The sequence below is a fragment of the Sebastes fasciatus genome, chromosome 12 (genome assembly GCF_043250625.1).
Source record: "Sebastes fasciatus isolate fSebFas1 chromosome 12, fSebFas1.pri, whole genome shotgun sequence".
NCBI classification, from domain to species: Eukaryota; Metazoa; Chordata; class Actinopteri; order Perciformes; family Sebastidae; genus Sebastes; species Sebastes fasciatus.
In genome coordinates, this window is record NC_133806.1 from 21791380 (window position 1) to 21808381 (window position 17002).

General features: G+C 38.5%; 4 protein-coding genes across 8 annotated transcripts in view; 2 read left to right on the plus strand and 2 right to left on the minus strand.

The window, feature by feature from the left end:
* The window catches only part of mrpl13 (mitochondrial ribosomal protein L13), a 25063-nt gene extending 18333 nt beyond the window's left edge, over positions 1–6730 (minus strand). For 3 of the 4 annotated variants that reach the window (XM_074654178.1, XM_074654176.1, XM_074654177.1), the window contains exons 1-4: positions 3398–3561; positions 1978–2101; positions 1481–1574; positions 370–430 (exon numbers count right to left, since the gene is read on the minus strand). In XM_074654178.1, the coding sequence (XP_074510279.1) occupies positions 370–430; positions 1481–1574; positions 1978–2101; positions 3398–3424 (306 nt within the window). In that variant the 5' untranslated portion in view covers positions 3425–3561. Of the gene's footprint in view, positions 1–369; positions 431–1480; positions 1575–1977; positions 2102–3397; positions 3562–6601 lie in introns of those variants that run through there. The other variant, XM_074654179.1, reaches the window with a different exon arrangement.
* The window catches only part of LOC141779375 (uncharacterized), a 16450-nt gene continuing 2339 nt past the window's right edge, over positions 2892–17002 (plus strand). Inside the window, exon 1 of one of the 2 annotated variants that reach the window (XM_074654175.1) lies at positions 2892–3226. In XM_074654175.1, coding sequence (XP_074510276.1) covers positions 2954–3226 — 273 coding nt within the window. In that variant the 5' untranslated portion in view covers positions 2892–2953. Of the gene's footprint in view, positions 3227–6262; positions 6716–17002 lie in introns of those variants that run through there. The other variant, XM_074654174.1, reaches the window with a different exon arrangement.
* Positions 7829–11906, plus strand: dscc1 (DNA replication and sister chromatid cohesion 1). The gene is made up of 9 exons (XM_074654173.1): positions 7829–8169; positions 8817–8985; positions 9526–9660; positions 9843–9933; positions 10152–10290; positions 10486–10538; positions 10679–10833; positions 11163–11311; positions 11489–11906. The coding sequence occupies exons 1-9, from the start codon at positions 8000–8002 to the stop codon at positions 11598–11600; spliced, it is 1173 nt and encodes a 390-aa protein (XP_074510274.1). The 5' UTR covers positions 7829–7999; the 3' UTR covers positions 11601–11906.
* The window catches only part of LOC141779373 (carboxypeptidase Q-like), a 22768-nt gene continuing 19029 nt past the window's right edge, over positions 13264–17002 (minus strand). Inside the window, exon 11 of the mRNA XM_074654172.1 lies at positions 13264–14395. Within this exon, the coding sequence (XP_074510273.1) occupies positions 14235–14395 (161 nt within the window). The 3' untranslated portion in view covers positions 13264–14234. The remainder of the gene's footprint in view (positions 14396–17002) is intronic.

A 17002-nucleotide genomic window follows, 5' to 3' on the forward strand; every position in this document is an offset into this window, starting at 1 on the left:
AAACCATGAATATGCAACACAACCGAATCCCCAGGAGTTATCCTTGAACTGACTTTCTTGTACCGAGTTTCAGAACGCACCATCACAAGTGTAAATCCACTGCTGTTTAATCCCCGTTCACTGCACTTCCCATTAATATGCACGAGCAGCACACATGAAGGAAGGGGATAAATGTCAAACCACGAAACACCTGCTCTTCACAGCATGTAGCAGACAAAATAAATGACACTAATCTCCCAGAATGTGGGCTAAATCATACATACAGTATAATAAAAAAGTCATGATGTGAGGAATGTGGCAGTGGTATATCGGAAGTTTTTAGAATTCTCTCTAAATAATATTAAAAAATGGTTGATTGAAGACACTTACAGCTTTTGGGTCTTTTTGGTGCAGCTGCATCGCTGTGAGCTGTTTGAATCCACCTGGATACCTTTAGAGAAAAAAGACAAGCTCAGTCAGTCCGTGTTTCTACAAACATGTATCAGATGATATGAGATTATTGAGCTTTAACACCCCTGAAAATTCTGGTTTACAGCTATTAGATATATATGAAGATGAAAATATACATATACCAGATATGACAAAGAATAATAATCTACTTAACACAACTGATGAATATATTAAAACACAGTTCTGTTTTTAATCTGCACTTTTAATCAAATAATTTTTTTCCTTTTAAACAAAAGGAAAAACATTAGCCACTTGTGGAAACAAGGGATATTAGAGCATCTAATCCAGATCTCACAGTGTGCCCCTTTAAAGTGCCGTATTATAAGCAAACCTTAGGGAAATACTAACCACCCCCAAACGCTAATGTACAAGTACTATGCAAAGGAAGATTCATAATTTATTCCAAATAATTTGTCACAAATCTGTGAGTCCAGAATAAAAATGCAACACAACTCTAACCAACCACAAAAGCTTTACAGTATATATAGTCTTGTATTGTATAGACTAGAGTAGGGCTGCACAATTAATCAAATATTAATCTCGATCACGATTTTGGCTTCCCACAATTAAATGAACATGATCGACTGTGATATTGATGTTTAAAATGCACGCTTTTTTTCAACTTTATGTTTATTGAGTAAAGTTAAAAACACACATTACAGTTATTAAAAGATTTTTCCTTTTAAATTCTGAATGGAAAAATGCAAATTATTTATATTTTACTTCTAGGAGTTGCACTAAATTCAGGTGAAGAACTTTATTTTTAGTCTTATTTTGATGTATTTGTACATTACAACATGGAAGTGAAAGCAGAGCTTTGTTTATTTAAATGTTAAAGTGCAATAAAAATATGTTGTCCCTAAAATCTATGAATATCCGTGATGAATAACCGTGATCTCAATACTGATCAAAAATAATCGTGATTATCATTTTGGTCATAATCGTGCAGCCCCAGCTCAAGACAAACTTGAAACAGAGAAGAAAAAGAGACGGGTAAAGTGGAATATCATATGAGGTAGTATGCACTTACCCCGTGTGTGATGAGTAGACTTTCTGCTCCCATTTGTTTCCAGAGAAAGCTATGTGTTTGGTGTTTATGACCACTACATGGTCACCGCAGTCACCTGTGAAGATGTTCAGAAGATGTTTATTTTCAGGCTTACTGTTATGGTAAAAAATGAATTGTGAAAATACATAATATTTAAACAGAGAGTCAGACAGGTACAGACACAGCTGGTACGTTGATGATAATACCAAAAACAGCAGTTAGTTTGATAAACCATCAAAGAGTATTCTGAGAATGTCCCTTTATTGAGTATTAGTAATAACAGGAGCAAAAATAAAGTTTATCCTCCAACGCCATCATGTGGCCGTTCTGTGCCACTACAACCTTAAACTAAGGGTGGTTTGTGGTTTCATAATGGAAAAAGTAGAATAGTAGTTTATACAAAAGGGTTATGTTAAAGTGAGACAGGTGCTCATGACTTCATATGTGTGTGTCCTGTGACAGATTGGACTCCTACTCACTCAGTGCATGGTAGATAGGCTTGTGTTTCCCCTGTAATCTAACAGCACACATGGTGGCGATCTTCCCAGGAGGCTGCACTCTGGCATCGATCAGGAACCACGAACGAGCGAAGGTCGCCCATTGCTGAAAAGGAGAGCGGGAGAACGAAGAGGTTAAATAAACTGACTGGCATGGGACCATCACATAACATAATGGTGTGGGAAGAAACTAAAGTGACCTGCATTTTCTGTGACAATGTTTTTTTTTCAAGGAAGACATTTTATTACATGTCACAGTAGGAAAAGCACAGGTGGAATGAAATTAATGATGGCTGAATTCCCAATTTAGCTGCTTCAGTTTCAAGGTCCTGATATTGTGGCATGCTGGCTCACTGTCACACCTGTTCACTTTCATCTGACAGCTTTTCAGAACTAGAAAAGATCTGGCAGATCCTCATTTTGGAAGAGATATCATCAATGAAACACTCCTCATAATGTACAGGATGGAGATTAACGGCACAACACAAAGCGTCTGGGTCAGTCCTTCTTGCTGGTAGCCGTCAGGCTCCACAACCAAGGCTGACCCCCACATGAAAACTGCACTACCTTAAACTTAAAACACGCACTATGTGGACTATCTGCAACCACCTCTCCTAACCACTGGTGTTCTTTAAACTTACTTTACACTACATCCCATATACCATTTTATAGACTGCACATTTTACATCTATTTATTGTACAGTACATTATTTTATTGACGGACGGTACACACTTTGTTCATTCACTATGTATATTCTGTATTTCTATTTATTGTTTTATAATTTTTTTGTAAGAAAGAAAAAGAAAAAGCATTTATTTTCCTGCAAAATCACTTGCCCCCCACTCCTCTCCAGGTGGTGGCAGTAATGCACCTCTAAGGTGGTTCACCAATAAACACTGAAGAAGAAGAGGAGAAGAAGAAGTCCACTCTTCTGGGTAATTGGAGATATTGTTCAGTATGTCTCGCAGAAAGTGCTTCTACGGTTGTAAAGGAAAGGTCAGTTTGTTTACCTTTCCTAAAGAAGAGAGCACCAGACACCAGTGGATAGAGTTCCTGTTCTCGGACCAGCCACTGCCCTCTGCCACCGTGCTGCTGTGTTCACGACACTTCACCGAGGACTCCTTCCTCAACACAGCCCAGTATGTGGCCGGATACTCGGCTAAGCTCATACTAAAGGTCGGGGCTGTTCCGACCGTGAAGGGCCGAGTGGAGGACTCAGAAGCTCAAACTGTGAGTAACATAACCACTGAAGTGTTTGTCTTGTTACTGATCATCACACAAAGTAGCTTGTTAGCAAAGGAGATATACCGAGGCTGACGAACAACAGCAGCTTTCTGCAGACAGCAGCGTTAGGTTAGATAAACAGTGAGCACGTGTATGATGTGTAATGTGTGCGGTTACCTGGGCAGATCTGGAGAAACTTGACATTTCGATGACACTAGCAGCACATCCTCAAGATATTTGACCCTCAACCTAAACCATGCAACCAACACAGTGAAGGGTGGTGCTCTTTTTAATTTGACTCGGTTGAAACAAGACGTGAGACTTCGCTGTTCCTTTTTCCTCTTCTTCTTTTAGTTTAATGGAGGGTTGCAGTCGTTACTTATAAAGTGCATACCGCCACCTACTGCACCGGAGTATGTAGTATTTCAATTCAAACTTTATTGCAGACTCAAGGTCCAGATAAAAAAACGTACATATATATATATATATGTAAGTTTTTTTTATCTATCTATCTATCTATCTATCTATCTATCTATCTATATCTATCTATCTATCTATCTATCTATCTATCTATCTATCTATCTATCTATCTATCTATCTATCTATCTATCTATCTATCTATCTATATGCCTTACATACAGGGAATGAAATTAGCACCTGCCAAATAACAATGTTGGCTATGGCAGGTAAAACTTTCAGGTCACCTGCCACCATGGCAGATAGGTTTTCCTTATATTAAAAAAATATCATTCTTAAAAAGCAATTCCTAAATAAAAAATAGTCAGTGATTAAGGTTACATGATCCATATTTCTACTGTCTGTTACCACTGACTCAGTGTTTACTAGGGGTGGACGGAAATATTGAAAATATCAAGTGTTGCAATATTATGTTTTGTGATACTGTATCGATTCTCAAAAACCCTGTATTGATTTCTAATTAATAGTTTACAAGCAAAGATTAACTCAGTTAATACTTGATTTTATTTGCAAAGAGAAATGCAAATCCTACTATTCTGATTGCATAAAAAAAGTAAAAAAATGTACTCACATTTTATGCATATGGTGTTGTGTTTTTTATACTATGACCGTTTTCCTAAAATTCGATTTTAAAAAATCACAATGTATTGCCTTGCTTACAGTACCGCAATATATTAAATCGTAACCCCTGTATCATGATAGGTATTGCCAGACATTCCTAGTGTTTACAATTCTAAAGCGTTCTACATAGATTTCAGAAGTGGCATACAAAAAAATTGGGTAGCTAGTAAAAATGTTCAGTGACCTGCCACAGTGGCACGTGAGGAAAAGATTTAATCTCAGACCCTGCTTACATATAAAGAACTATACCAATGCCTCCACAGCTGGGATTGGTACCGTGTAGTGCTAAATCTGATTTTAGACAACCGCAAGATTATGTCATTCTCAGAGTCATTTAGCCGTCATATAAATTTGTACATGAGATTTCTTAATACAGTTTGAAAAGTATTTATGCCTGCAGACACAAACATTTTACTTGCACCGCAACATCTCGGTCTTTGTTGAGCTGAGCCAAATGATCTGGCTCACTAAAAAGAGCCTGAATTCCCATCACTAGATTTTAGCCAGTTTTGTGTTGTGGGTTTTTAGGTATTTTTACCCCCGTCACGGGTACGATTTTTTTAAAGCCTGAAAAAAGAGCCATGAGGAGGTGCAGAAGTCTAGTTTTCTCTCAGAACACTTGAATTAAAATATGCTGAAAGGTTATTATGAAATTTGTGCCCAATGATGCCAAAAACATTCTGCCTACTGCCACTTTAATGCCTTGTAAAGGAAATTCAGACATTTCTTTCTAAACACATTATAAATGTTGGAAAATAATTACTGAAAACATGAAAAGACTGTGAACATTGTAGTACTGGATTGTGGAGTAAGATCGTTAAACTGTTTTTAGCCAGTTTTGTGTTCAGGATTTTTTGGTATTTTTACACCCCGTCACGGGTAAGATTTTTCTAAAGCCTGTAAACAGAGCCATGAGGAGGTGCAGAAGTCTAGTTTTCTCTCAGAACACTTGAATTACAATATGCTGAAAGGTCATTATGGAATTTTTGCCCAAATGATGCCAAAAATATACTGCCTACTGCCACTTTAAGGCCTTTGTAAAAGAAATTTCTTTCTAAACACATTATAAATGTTGGAAAATAATTACTGAAAACGTGAAAAGACTGTGAACATTGTAGTACTGGATTGTGGAGTAAGACCGTTAAAGGGACTGTTTGTAACTTTTTACACGTATAAATCTACCGGGTTGGGATCCCATGCGCGCTCGCGTGTGGCTACGCTGTTCAGACTGCTCCTCTGCCTGCTTACCTTCACTCACACAACGCGCGCATTCTCACTCCACCTCACGTTCATGCGCGCACACTACACACTGCAGAAGTTAGTTTAGCTCTGAGAATATCTAGTGAATATCTAGTGGACGTTTGTGCAGAAATAACTGCTGCAGCTCCTCCAGACCAACAGAGGTTTTCCGTGTCTTGTGAAGTGACGGGGCTCCGCAGTGAGAAACGTTATCGTCTCCGACCGGGTGCCGGTGTCTCCCCTGTTCCCTCCGACTGCGGTCGGGAGGCTGAAGCAGGAAAAGCCAACACTAGGATCAGCAGTGATTCATGGAGAGACCTTCGTCTGGTCAGCTAACATTACTGCCAAGCAGGTGAAATATAGAGTGATATTTTGGTTTTAGCTGACGTGTGTCGCCTCACTGTTTTGAGCGATGCTCGTTCATGTCTATGTAGAGCGAGCACGAGCGCGAACCCGACGCTGACTTTCGTTGACTTAACGGCCACAGGTGTCGCTGTTAACAAACATTTCTGATTCTTACAAACTGTCTCTTTAAAAAAAATAATAATAATAATAATAATAATAATAACAAATAATTACTGAAAACTTGAAAAGACTGTGAACTTTGTAGTCCTGGATTGTGGAGTAAGACCATTAAACTGTTTTTAGTCAGCTTTGTGTTCAGGCTGTTTTGGGCGGGGCTGAAAGCATGGCTCGATGAAGCAGTGGAGCCATCCTTAGCATGACTCCTCCCACCAGCACTATAGAACAACTAGCGACGTCCTGCCTTCACTACAACATACAGTAGATATCAATCCAGCCATGCCTTCACCGGCTCCCCCGCGCAGATGCGTCTTCCCAGGATGCCAGAACTTAAAGACCCGCGCGGTCTCTTTATTTAAGTTCCCTAGCAACGACGAGATGAAGAACATCTGGATTGACTTTGTGCAGAAGAGCCATGTTGATGGAGAGCTGAAGATCACCACCAACACCCGCCTCTGCAGTGATCATTTCACATCGGATTGTTTTAAAAACTTCCAAAGGAAACAATTAGGATTTACTCACACTCCGTTGTTACTGGCGACCGGAGCTGTCCCCTCCATCTCCCTCCCCAGCCTTCATGCTGCCAGCCCAACCACATCTGGCGCCATAGCCGGCAGTACGAGCCCACCAGACAGTGTAAGTGTGTGCTTATGTATATAATTATAGTAGGTAGTCTACAACAACTCTGCTAAATTAGACATTTAAATAAATGCTCTATGATGAGTATTTTTGTATATCCTAGTTTCTACCCGGTCCTACTTTGACGACGCACATCAACAGTAGTAACCAAACTTCCTGTTCCTCTTAGTGATGGGAATTCCGGCTCTTTTTAGTGAGCCAGATCATTTGGCTCAGCTCACCAAGAAGAGCCGGCTCTTTCAGCTCCCAATCGGCTCTTCGTTTTACCACTTCTGCCTTTTATAATTCAGCCAAATTTAGCGCTGTTTTGACCTATGATTAGTATGTGTGCACATATATGCCCTACAAGAGGCGATTCAGAGTCCCTACATTTAACCGCATCAGGCTAAAGAACGCTTTTGTCCATCAGTCCATCTTGTTGCTAAATAATAATGAATGTGCTGCTAAAGACATGTAAATCCAGAGGACAGATGGTCAATTTGTAATGGGTTATGTATGAATAATTGTGATGTGTTTTGTTTTTTGTCTGATGGGTCTTACTTGTCTGTCTGTCTATGGTAACAGTATGTCTATTGTATGTGTACTTTTTCTCAAACTGAGCTGCCTATGGATGCAAAATGAATTTCAGTGCAAACTGACAATAAAGTTGTATCGTATCGTATCGTATATCACTTAAATTATTCAATCTAATTATACTAAACCTTATAATTTCCAGAATACCATAACTTTACATGCTGCTTCGTTTCCGACTGTCACTCATCTTGTCTGATATTCGCGCACCACACTCCTCTCTCTCTCTTTCTCTCCTCCTCTCCCTCCTGCTCTGTACCTGTAGACCGTCAGCGCGCCGCGCATCCCCGCCCCTCCCTGCTTGATGGTATGATCCTTGTCTGTCATCACCTGATTGGTCGCACAGACGTCATTAACACAACATTCAGTCACAGTCAGTGCATGGAGTGCCCGTAGCATGGAGAAGATCGTCATATCATTCTGCCTTGAATAAATTAAAGAAAGAAAAAAAAAAGCCGGCTCCTATCGTTCACTTAAAAGAGCCGGCTAAAAGAGCCGACTCGTTCGTGACCGACACATCACTAGTTCCTTCCTCCCGACAGAAAGAGAGCGGGGAAATTTGACAGTCTCCGATTATTGCTGCAAAGTAACACTAGTTTTGACTTATTGCTTTGTTTTTGTACATTAGAAAACAAGTGTAGTTTATGACTGTTTTGTTTCGCGAATCAAAAAAGGAGCTTTTTTCATTTAAAACGTTTAAACCGACCCAACATGAGGACTTTAGAGGAGGTTCAGGCCACTCTGCAGATCGCCAAGCTGAAGGAGGAAGATCTGCAGACAACAGTCCACTGCCTGTCCTTTGGAGAAAACGTTGCATCTGCAGACTACTGCCTCATGGAGCTGGACGACACACTGTGCAAACACATAGAAGCTGGGCAAAGGTAAGGTACTAAAATAATGTCTATTAATATAGATAGATAGATAGATAGATAGATAGTAACTTTATTGATCCCGAGGGAAATTCAAGTTTCCAGCATCACAGTTCCATAGTGCAAAACATGTTAGTAAAAAGGCAGTAAAAAAGTTAGTAGTGCAAAGTACAAAAAAATATACCAGATATAAAAATACAAGGAGATGAAGAAAAACTTTTAAAACTGAATATAGTGCATTATTATCTGTCATGCATATAGTCTGGATATGTAGTGAAAGACATAATTGTGTTATTCAGTTCTGTTAATTTTATTATCTTAAAAATGTTTCTTACAACAGTCCAAAACCCAAAGATTATTTGCTTTGCTAGGATGAAAAACAATAATGTTGTTTGTTAATTTTGTGTAGATTGACTAATAAACTAATAATTTCAGCAGTGCTATTCGTTCATTTAAAACCTGGTATAAGCACATAGTCTTTAAACTACAGTTTTCCCCTTTTATTGTGTAACTCAAATGATTAATGTGGTTGAAGATAATTCAAACTGATGTACAGTGTATAGGGATGCAAGGCCGATACTGACTCAAATATATGTATGTATGTAAACATATGTAAATGTGATTGATAAATTATATCTAACAATTTTCCCTTTTTCCAGTCTAGTGATTCGAGGCGATACAGATGAGCGTGCGGTGCTCTGTAGCGGTGACAAGACCTACGATCTAAAATTAGCCGACACATCCAACCTGCTGTTGTTTGTACCAGGATGCAGAACACCAGACCAACTAACCAACAGCCAGGAAAGCTCTCATGTGGTGCACACTCAGGTATGGAAATGACACACTCACAGGTACCTGCCTGGTATACTGTAACATCAGTTGTGGTAAAAGTACTCAGAACCTTTACTTAAGTAAAAGTAGTAATTCCACAATGTCAAAATACCCTGTTACAAGTAAAAGTCCTGCAAAAAGTTCAGAAGTATTAGAATCAAAATATACTAAAAGTATCAAAAGTAAAAGTATTATTATGCAGAATGGCCCATGTCAGAATAATATATATTATAGGATTACTGTATACATTGCATTAATATTGCAGCTGCTTATGGTGTGGCTAATTTTAAATAATTAACTGCTGGGCAGCTTAATCTACAATAATACATCATAATTCATTAGTTGATTCAGATTATTATTACAAAATATAAATCTGTAAAGTAACTAAAGCTGTCAGATAAATGTAGTGCAGTAAATGTACTTAGTTAAATTAAATCACTGTAATACCCACGCAGACAGAACCTACCTACATATGCACATCATGGTTAATTACATTTATGACCCACATGTACTAACAATATCCTACTTCTGTTGTAGATCTGGGGATTTTGTAACAGCTACTGGGAACTGAAGAAACAGCGTCCGAAACTGAAGAAACTGAAGAGGATTTTAATGGAGAATCCGTATGAAGGACCTGCTTTAGGGGGGCGGGAGGAGAATACAGAAAACAGGGTAAATACATATTCTACAGTGAAGTCATTAGGACTTATTCATTAATTATTGGAAGTTTATTACTTTTAAAAAATACATTTGAGTATAGCTGACTAAGATGACCGTTACTTTTTGAATTTTTCAGTTCCCGTCTTTTGGATATTATTGTAGCTTTTAGTAAGTGTGTGTTCCTCTGTTACCAGTACACAATGCAGGATCTGTTGGACAGGATCCAGGCCAGTGAAGAGGAGCTAAAGACCCACTTAGAGACCATCCATGCCTGTCAGATAGATGGTAAACAGTGACATTTTTAATGATAACTACATGCTTTTGCTGAGAAGCAACCAATAGGTACAAAATAATTGTCATGGTATTTCTCCTGGGAGGCACAGTGCAAAGAAGATGCCTTTATAAATACAGTCTCTCTATTCTGAAATATACTTAGCTAATATAAATAATAAAACAAATGTAATTACCAAATGTTTAGAGAGAGTGTCTTTTCCGTCTTCCAGGCTACTGGCGCGTGCCGGACTTTGACTACGAGATGAAGCTGCTCGGTCATGTGAGTCAGCTGGTAGATTCTGAGTCGTGGTCCTTCAACAAGGTTCCCCTTCACACCAGTCTGGAAGAGTTGGCTCCACTGGAGCCCAAGTAAGTTAGCGACAGTGACCTTTATGCTCGTGCAAACAGGAAAAGCAAAATATTAATAGTTACAACTAGAGTTGATTTTTAGTGGTGTTGAAGCTCAGGAAACAAAAAACTACAAAATAACACAACAAATGAGGTTATACTGACGTTCTGTGCATCTATTATAGGTTCCAATAACTTCTCTTCTCTCTTTCACAGAGAGATGATAGAGCACTGTTTGAACTGTTATGGGAAACGCTACACTGAAAACGGTAAAGAAAAACTATCTACGGAGACTCAATTGACAGACCTTGAGTTTAAATTTGTAAATTGGTGCTAGAATCCTACACAATACTGTCACTATGAAACTACACAGTACTAAACACCTCTGTATCCTCCTTCCTCTATATAGACCAAGTTTTTTATGCACTGCATGAGGATAAAGTATGTCGGGGCTTGGCACTACTGCTGCTGCAGAACTTTGTCAAGTTCAACCTGAGAGAGTTTCAGGAAGTCTGGCAACAGAGCGTCCCAGAGGGCATGAGCACAAGACTGGACCAACTAAAGGTTAGACTGTGCCTCTCTTATATACACCTCAAACACATCTTCCTCTCTAAAATGCAGCTTCCTACTGTTTCTGATTATAAAATGGCACAATTTGTGAATGCGTTCTTTATGAAGGTCAAATAAGATATCTTAAGTAGTAACATCGTAGAGCGCTATGGCTTAAAGGAATCAAGATCAGTTTCCATCCTACTCTGATCTAGACTGAGTCAATATGAAGCAAAGTCTCAAACCAGCCTTACATAATCATGCTCTGGTAATGAAAGAGCTATTTCTTACTGACTCCTCTTGAGAAACTGCCCGTGGTGCTTACAGCATTGTAAATCTTCCAGAGTTTCGCCCTGGTGGACCGCGTCTCCCGCCCAGAGACCATCTGCCTGCTGCGGGTGGACGATCTCCCAGAAGACACGCTGGAGCGCTTCAACCACCTCTTCACTCTCAGAGAGAAATGGACAGAAGATGACATCACGCCATACATACAGTAGGCGTCATCTATTTAGGGGCATTATTGTAATGTTTAATAGAAGCAAAAATAGTAACCATAATGTCAATGAGGTTACCACTTATGTAAAATAAAGGTACACACATTTGTCTTGTTGACATTAGTGCAGAAACATCACATAAGTTATTGCTTTGCTTCCTCCCTCTTCTCATTTAGGGACCTGTGTGGAGAGAAACAGACCACCGGAGCTCTGCTGACCAAATATGCTCGATCGTCAATGCAAAATGGGATCAAGGTCTTCAACTCCAGGAGAACTCTGGCTACATGAACATGTGCACTGTCGAGGAATTAATTTACATTTGAACATTTAATGCGGTTATGTTTATTCCCAGACACTTTTTCAATTGTTAAATATTATTTTACACATAAATGGCCTTGTTAGCGTTGTCAACTATCTTGCAGCAGTTTAAGTAGCCAGCTTGTTAAGTGTGTGATAAAGAATAACAATTTAAAATTCAAATGTTTAAAAAGTTTTTGTCACTAAAACCAAACTTGATCTTTATTTCAGTTTTTTGTTTTGTCTGTAAAAAAATGTTACATGTTTGTAATAAAATAATATTTCATAATGCGATCACATAAGTGTTTTTCTTTTGTCTCCTATTGTCCTTAATTAACCCGAGTTGGACAAATTAGCACTTCTTTTCATTTCCAACAAGAAAATGGAATTACAAACAACATAAACTTACCAGGTGCTGTGCTGGAGGTTGTCCACAAGGTGGCAGCCTATGCTGGTAAATTCAGTATGAGCTTCGCACACACTGACTGGATAATACAGTACTGGCTGGCATCCAGCTGCATTAATGTAGAGAACAAGAGTTCATTCACAGAATCACATAAATAAATGACTTATGAGATTGTTTTTGATTCACTGAGCTGCTTAATGTCCTCATTTGGTAGAAAACCATCAGGTGTCTACAGACTGGTTCCCAGTCTCCGTCACATACAGAGCTGAAACAATTAGTCGACTGACAGAAAAACTATTAAAACTATATTTTAATCATTGATTAATGCCATGTTAACTTTTTTACTTCTCATATGAGGAGAATTTAGACTTTTTTTTTTCTTAAAAAATTACTCAAACCGATAAATCAATTATCAAAATAGTTGCCGATTAATTTAATATTTGACATCTAGTCGAATTCATACAGAAAAGGCGAGAGAGAAGAGATTAAAATAGTTGCACAAGGTGGCAAACCAGAGAAGTCAAATAGATCAGAATAGATTTAGAAAGGATGGAACATCATACTTGCTGCTATAGGAGTCCAATGTGTGCCTGCAGTTTAAAACAAATGTTCATTTAATCTAAAATCTCGTACAGAAATCATCAAAAGAAACCTGACCTCGTTTTATTAAAGTGTAAATGTTTATTGTCCTGTCTGTCTCATGTTAATGCGTGCATGTGGTTTTCTACAGATCGTGTCAGCGGTGCATATGTGTGACTCAGCAGAGTGTGTTAAACATCCACAGACTGTTTTTTCACTAACATTACATGTCTGTGTGTGAATCAGTGTTCGTGGCACAGAGCTCACCAGACGCAGGCTAAAAGTTGCACAGCTTTGGTTCAACACAGACACACATCTGTGTTTCCAAAATGACTTTATCTGCATTGGCTGGCTGACTCACCCTGACATCACCCCTCAGGAGTGCTGATTTATCAGTTCATTGGAGACAGAGATCCCAGCTGTGTTTGTGTTTGTATCTGGTCAGCATGGCTCCCCCAAAATGATGAATTCTCTTTACTTCCTCTCTTCCTCTGTATGATTTCCGCTCTTCTCTTGAACCCTCATGCCACCTCATGCTTCTCCATTCCTCTTTCTCCTTTCTACGGACTAGATGCGTACGTCTCATTTCTCGTCATCTTCCATCACAGAAACTACATGATCAGCAACATTCAAACTATTACAGCAGAAAAGCAGAGGAGAGTGACGGTGTAAAGCAATGATTAATACTTTTATTGATTGTATTACATCACTGCAAATGTCAAATCTTACAGAACATCCTGTAAATGTGGCATTGGGAAAAAACAAAATGTCCAAAGTTAAGCAAAATGCAGGCAGGAATTATAATATTTCAAACCTCTAGCACGACAACAAAAAAAGCAGATAAAAATATACCCTTTTAAAGATGAGGTTGCTCTTCTCTTTTAACACTGGAAACTGACAAACATTGGTAATTTGGGCAGTTCCACAATTTCTCAATACTCTCATTTATGAGCTCATTGTTGTTACTTGTTTGACTTTGCAGCACATTATATTTAGGCATCTTTAAGACAAATACAGTTCCTGAGGAAGTACACAATTCTAGTTTTCTTGGTCTTGTCTCCGTCAGTAAATCAGCATTTAAAAATCAGCTTTTTACTTTAAAAAGAGGAAATTTCTCTCTCGTTCTAAGCATAATATGCTCGTATTTGCTAAAAAAACAATATTAACAACATTATGTAGCATGATCATATAAGCATATATTGTGTTGCTTTGGGGTTTTCAAACCTTTTCGTGTCCTATCTTTGGTCCTGACCGGACTTTAGCTTTACATTCAAGATAATCCTGACACAGCCCTGAGCTACATCTATTGTGTCTTTATTCCAAAACCTAAATTATGTTTGTGATTACTTGTAGTTTTAATGCTATTGTAAAATTTGTTTATGCTTTTAATTTAATATTTTCAACTTAAACATATTTTTGTACTGATGTGCAAATTCTAGTGGTTAATAAATACTGAGAAGTCACTCGAAATTCACTTGTTTATACAAGGAAAATCCAAATTCAATTTGTAAACAAGTTTTTCAACATTCAACAAAGTTTTTCTAAAAAAAAAGTTTGATTGGACTGTGTGTTTTGGAAGTAACCTGTCCGGTTCACAGTGATCATCCTTTTTTGAGCTCAGCATCCTGTGTGCTAACTGGCTACCTGGGCAACATGTCCTGTAGGTCTGCCACAACATAGGCAACCACGGCCCACAATGCAGAGCAGAGGTTCATTTCTCGAGGGTCCTGAACCGTCATGGTATCACCTTCACTGTGGTGGAACCAAAAGTACCGACTGTCTGCCACATGCAGGCTAGCACCTGGATGAGAGATGGAGAAAAAGATAGATAAAAATACAAACTGTTCCACTAAACACGCACGTTGAAGAGTAAACCCGTTGAAACAATCCTGCACTCAAAGAAACGTCATTATTGCATCTGGTGTAATCCTCGAGGTCATTTCTGTGGAAGGGTTACTTGGGTCTGACTAATACAAGGAGTGGTACAATTCAATTTAATATTAACTCACTGACTCAGACATTTGTGGAGAGAGAAGGAAGAAGTTTCGATGAAACAAGTTTTACTTCTCATTGCTGTGACCTTTCTATTTCAGTTTGCTTATCAACTTGTTCTTTAGTCTGTCGAGTCTGCTTTTTGTTTGCTGATGTATTAGGAAACATTTTAATGTGTTCGAAGAAATTGCTATTTTATTACTTTACCTTCTGGCATGTACTGGGGGCTTTAGTTTATAAGCAAAACTTAACACTAAATTAAAATCTGGGATGGAAAATTACATGTAGTCACTTCATTAAACTGTCAATTAGTCCAGGTCTAGTGTTCGTGGCAATGGCACTTCTCTGCCTTTTTCTAGAAATGATTGAGTGTATGAAGCCAATAACCTGATATTTTCCGGTGGAATTTCATTCATTCATTCATTCTCACTGTGCAATATCATTTTCCACTTGTGCAATTTTGTTAATAGTCTGTTTATTGTCAATACTGTATATACTGCTCCTATTTTTATACTTCCTTCAATTTAAATGGTTCATATTTTGTTACACTTTGTTTAGCTCTTTTTTTTTACTTTGTTAGCTGATGCATCTTGTTTTTTGCATCCCCTTTGCTGCTGTACACTGCAAATTTCCCCACTGCGGGACTAATAAAGGAATATCTTATCATATCTAAAGCATCTGATTAGGTTAGCAATATTGTTTTTTTCCAATTTGGCCCCATGGTGTATTTAACATTTATTTTTATTATTATTTCATGTTATTCAGTTGAAAGCACCAGAAAGTGAATGTTGAGTTGGGATTGTTTTGTCAAAGTTATTTTTTTTTATAATAATAATAATCTTTAATTATATAGCACCTTTCAAAACACAGGTACAAAGTGCTTTACAATAAAAAAAAGAACACATTTAAAACACAAGGACGAAATAACGAAATAAACATAAAACACATAAAAACCCCAAAGAGTAAAACAAATAAAATGTCATAAAACATAACTAAAATCACAGAAAAGCATTTCTAAAAACGTTTGCAGCGCTTTATTGTAAATCAGTCCACACTCCAGTCCAGCAGGTGACAGTAAAGCATAGATAAACTGGCTCGACAACCGCCAATGAATCCACAGAAATAAGTTTAAGTTTGTTTTTAGCTAAAAGCCTGAAGTCAAGCTGTCAAACATGGGTCGGAAATGCTGTTATCCGGAGTGTAAGAGCACGGAGGGGTTGCACTGTTTGCCGTCCAACAGAGAGACAGCTCACCGCTGGCTGCTCAGTCTGGGACGGCTCCACATACCCTCCGTCTCTGTTTACGTCTGCAACCAACACTTTACACGCGACTGCTTCTCTAACTATGCAGAGGTGGAAATGGGATTTAAAAAGCAGCTTCTCCTAAACCCTGATGCTGTCCCTACACCTGCACAAGTGAGGACACAGGTGAGAAAGGCTGAGGACATCCGGGCTTTTGACTGCAGCTCTTTGATCTAACCAATCACTAGAGACCAACGGATCCACCAATCTAACGTCGTTTTAAAGCTGCAGTAGGTAGAATTGGAGCAAATGTGATTTTAAAAGTTATTTTTTATAAAACGGTCACTATATCCTGACAGTAGTGCATGAGACAGGTAATCTGAAATCTGAAATGGCATCTGCAAGATTTCACAGACCGGAGAAAAACAACCGATCAGAGCCGAGCTGGAGCCTTGCCGTCTCTGAGCAGCTGTCAATCACTCGGCGAATTCCAATCAAACGGTCAAACTAGGCAGCGCTGATCAATCAATCAATCGATACTTTTATTGCCATGTCAACCCACAGTTGATTGTAATTTGTTTCGGTGCAGTGCTCATTAAAAACAGACAAAAGCACACACATATAAAAAACATAGTTTACATAGGAGACAACCACCTACATTTATACAATCATTCAGACCAATAAAATCCTAAAATGCTAAAATACTGTGAAGAGCCTTGTGCTATTGCAACTTCCCCTAAAGTGTTAAGTGCAAAACATTCCTAAGTGCGTGTTGGCTGGAGCGCAATTCCTACTGCAAAGAGCCTATGCATTAGAGTTGAGGTGCCTAATAGCATCAGGGTACGTGCTGTTCCTGAGGCGGGATGTCCTACACCTCTGAAATCTCCTTCCAGAAGGACTACAATTTACTGTAGAATATTGCCAGCGTTATCTTTTAAATATATATACACAACAGTGGCGGCCGGCCAATAGAGGGCCACGGGGCCTGGCCCCACCCACCTTGAGCCACCAAAAAATAAAAAAATAAAAATTATAAAATTATTAATTATAAAAATTATAAAAATTATAAAAATTGTCAATATGTGTGTTTTTGACCTATGGAATATACCCGTAATATTTGTAAAATAGGATAACTGCGCCAAATATCTGCTTTCCTCCTTGAACTCTCTGCTAGT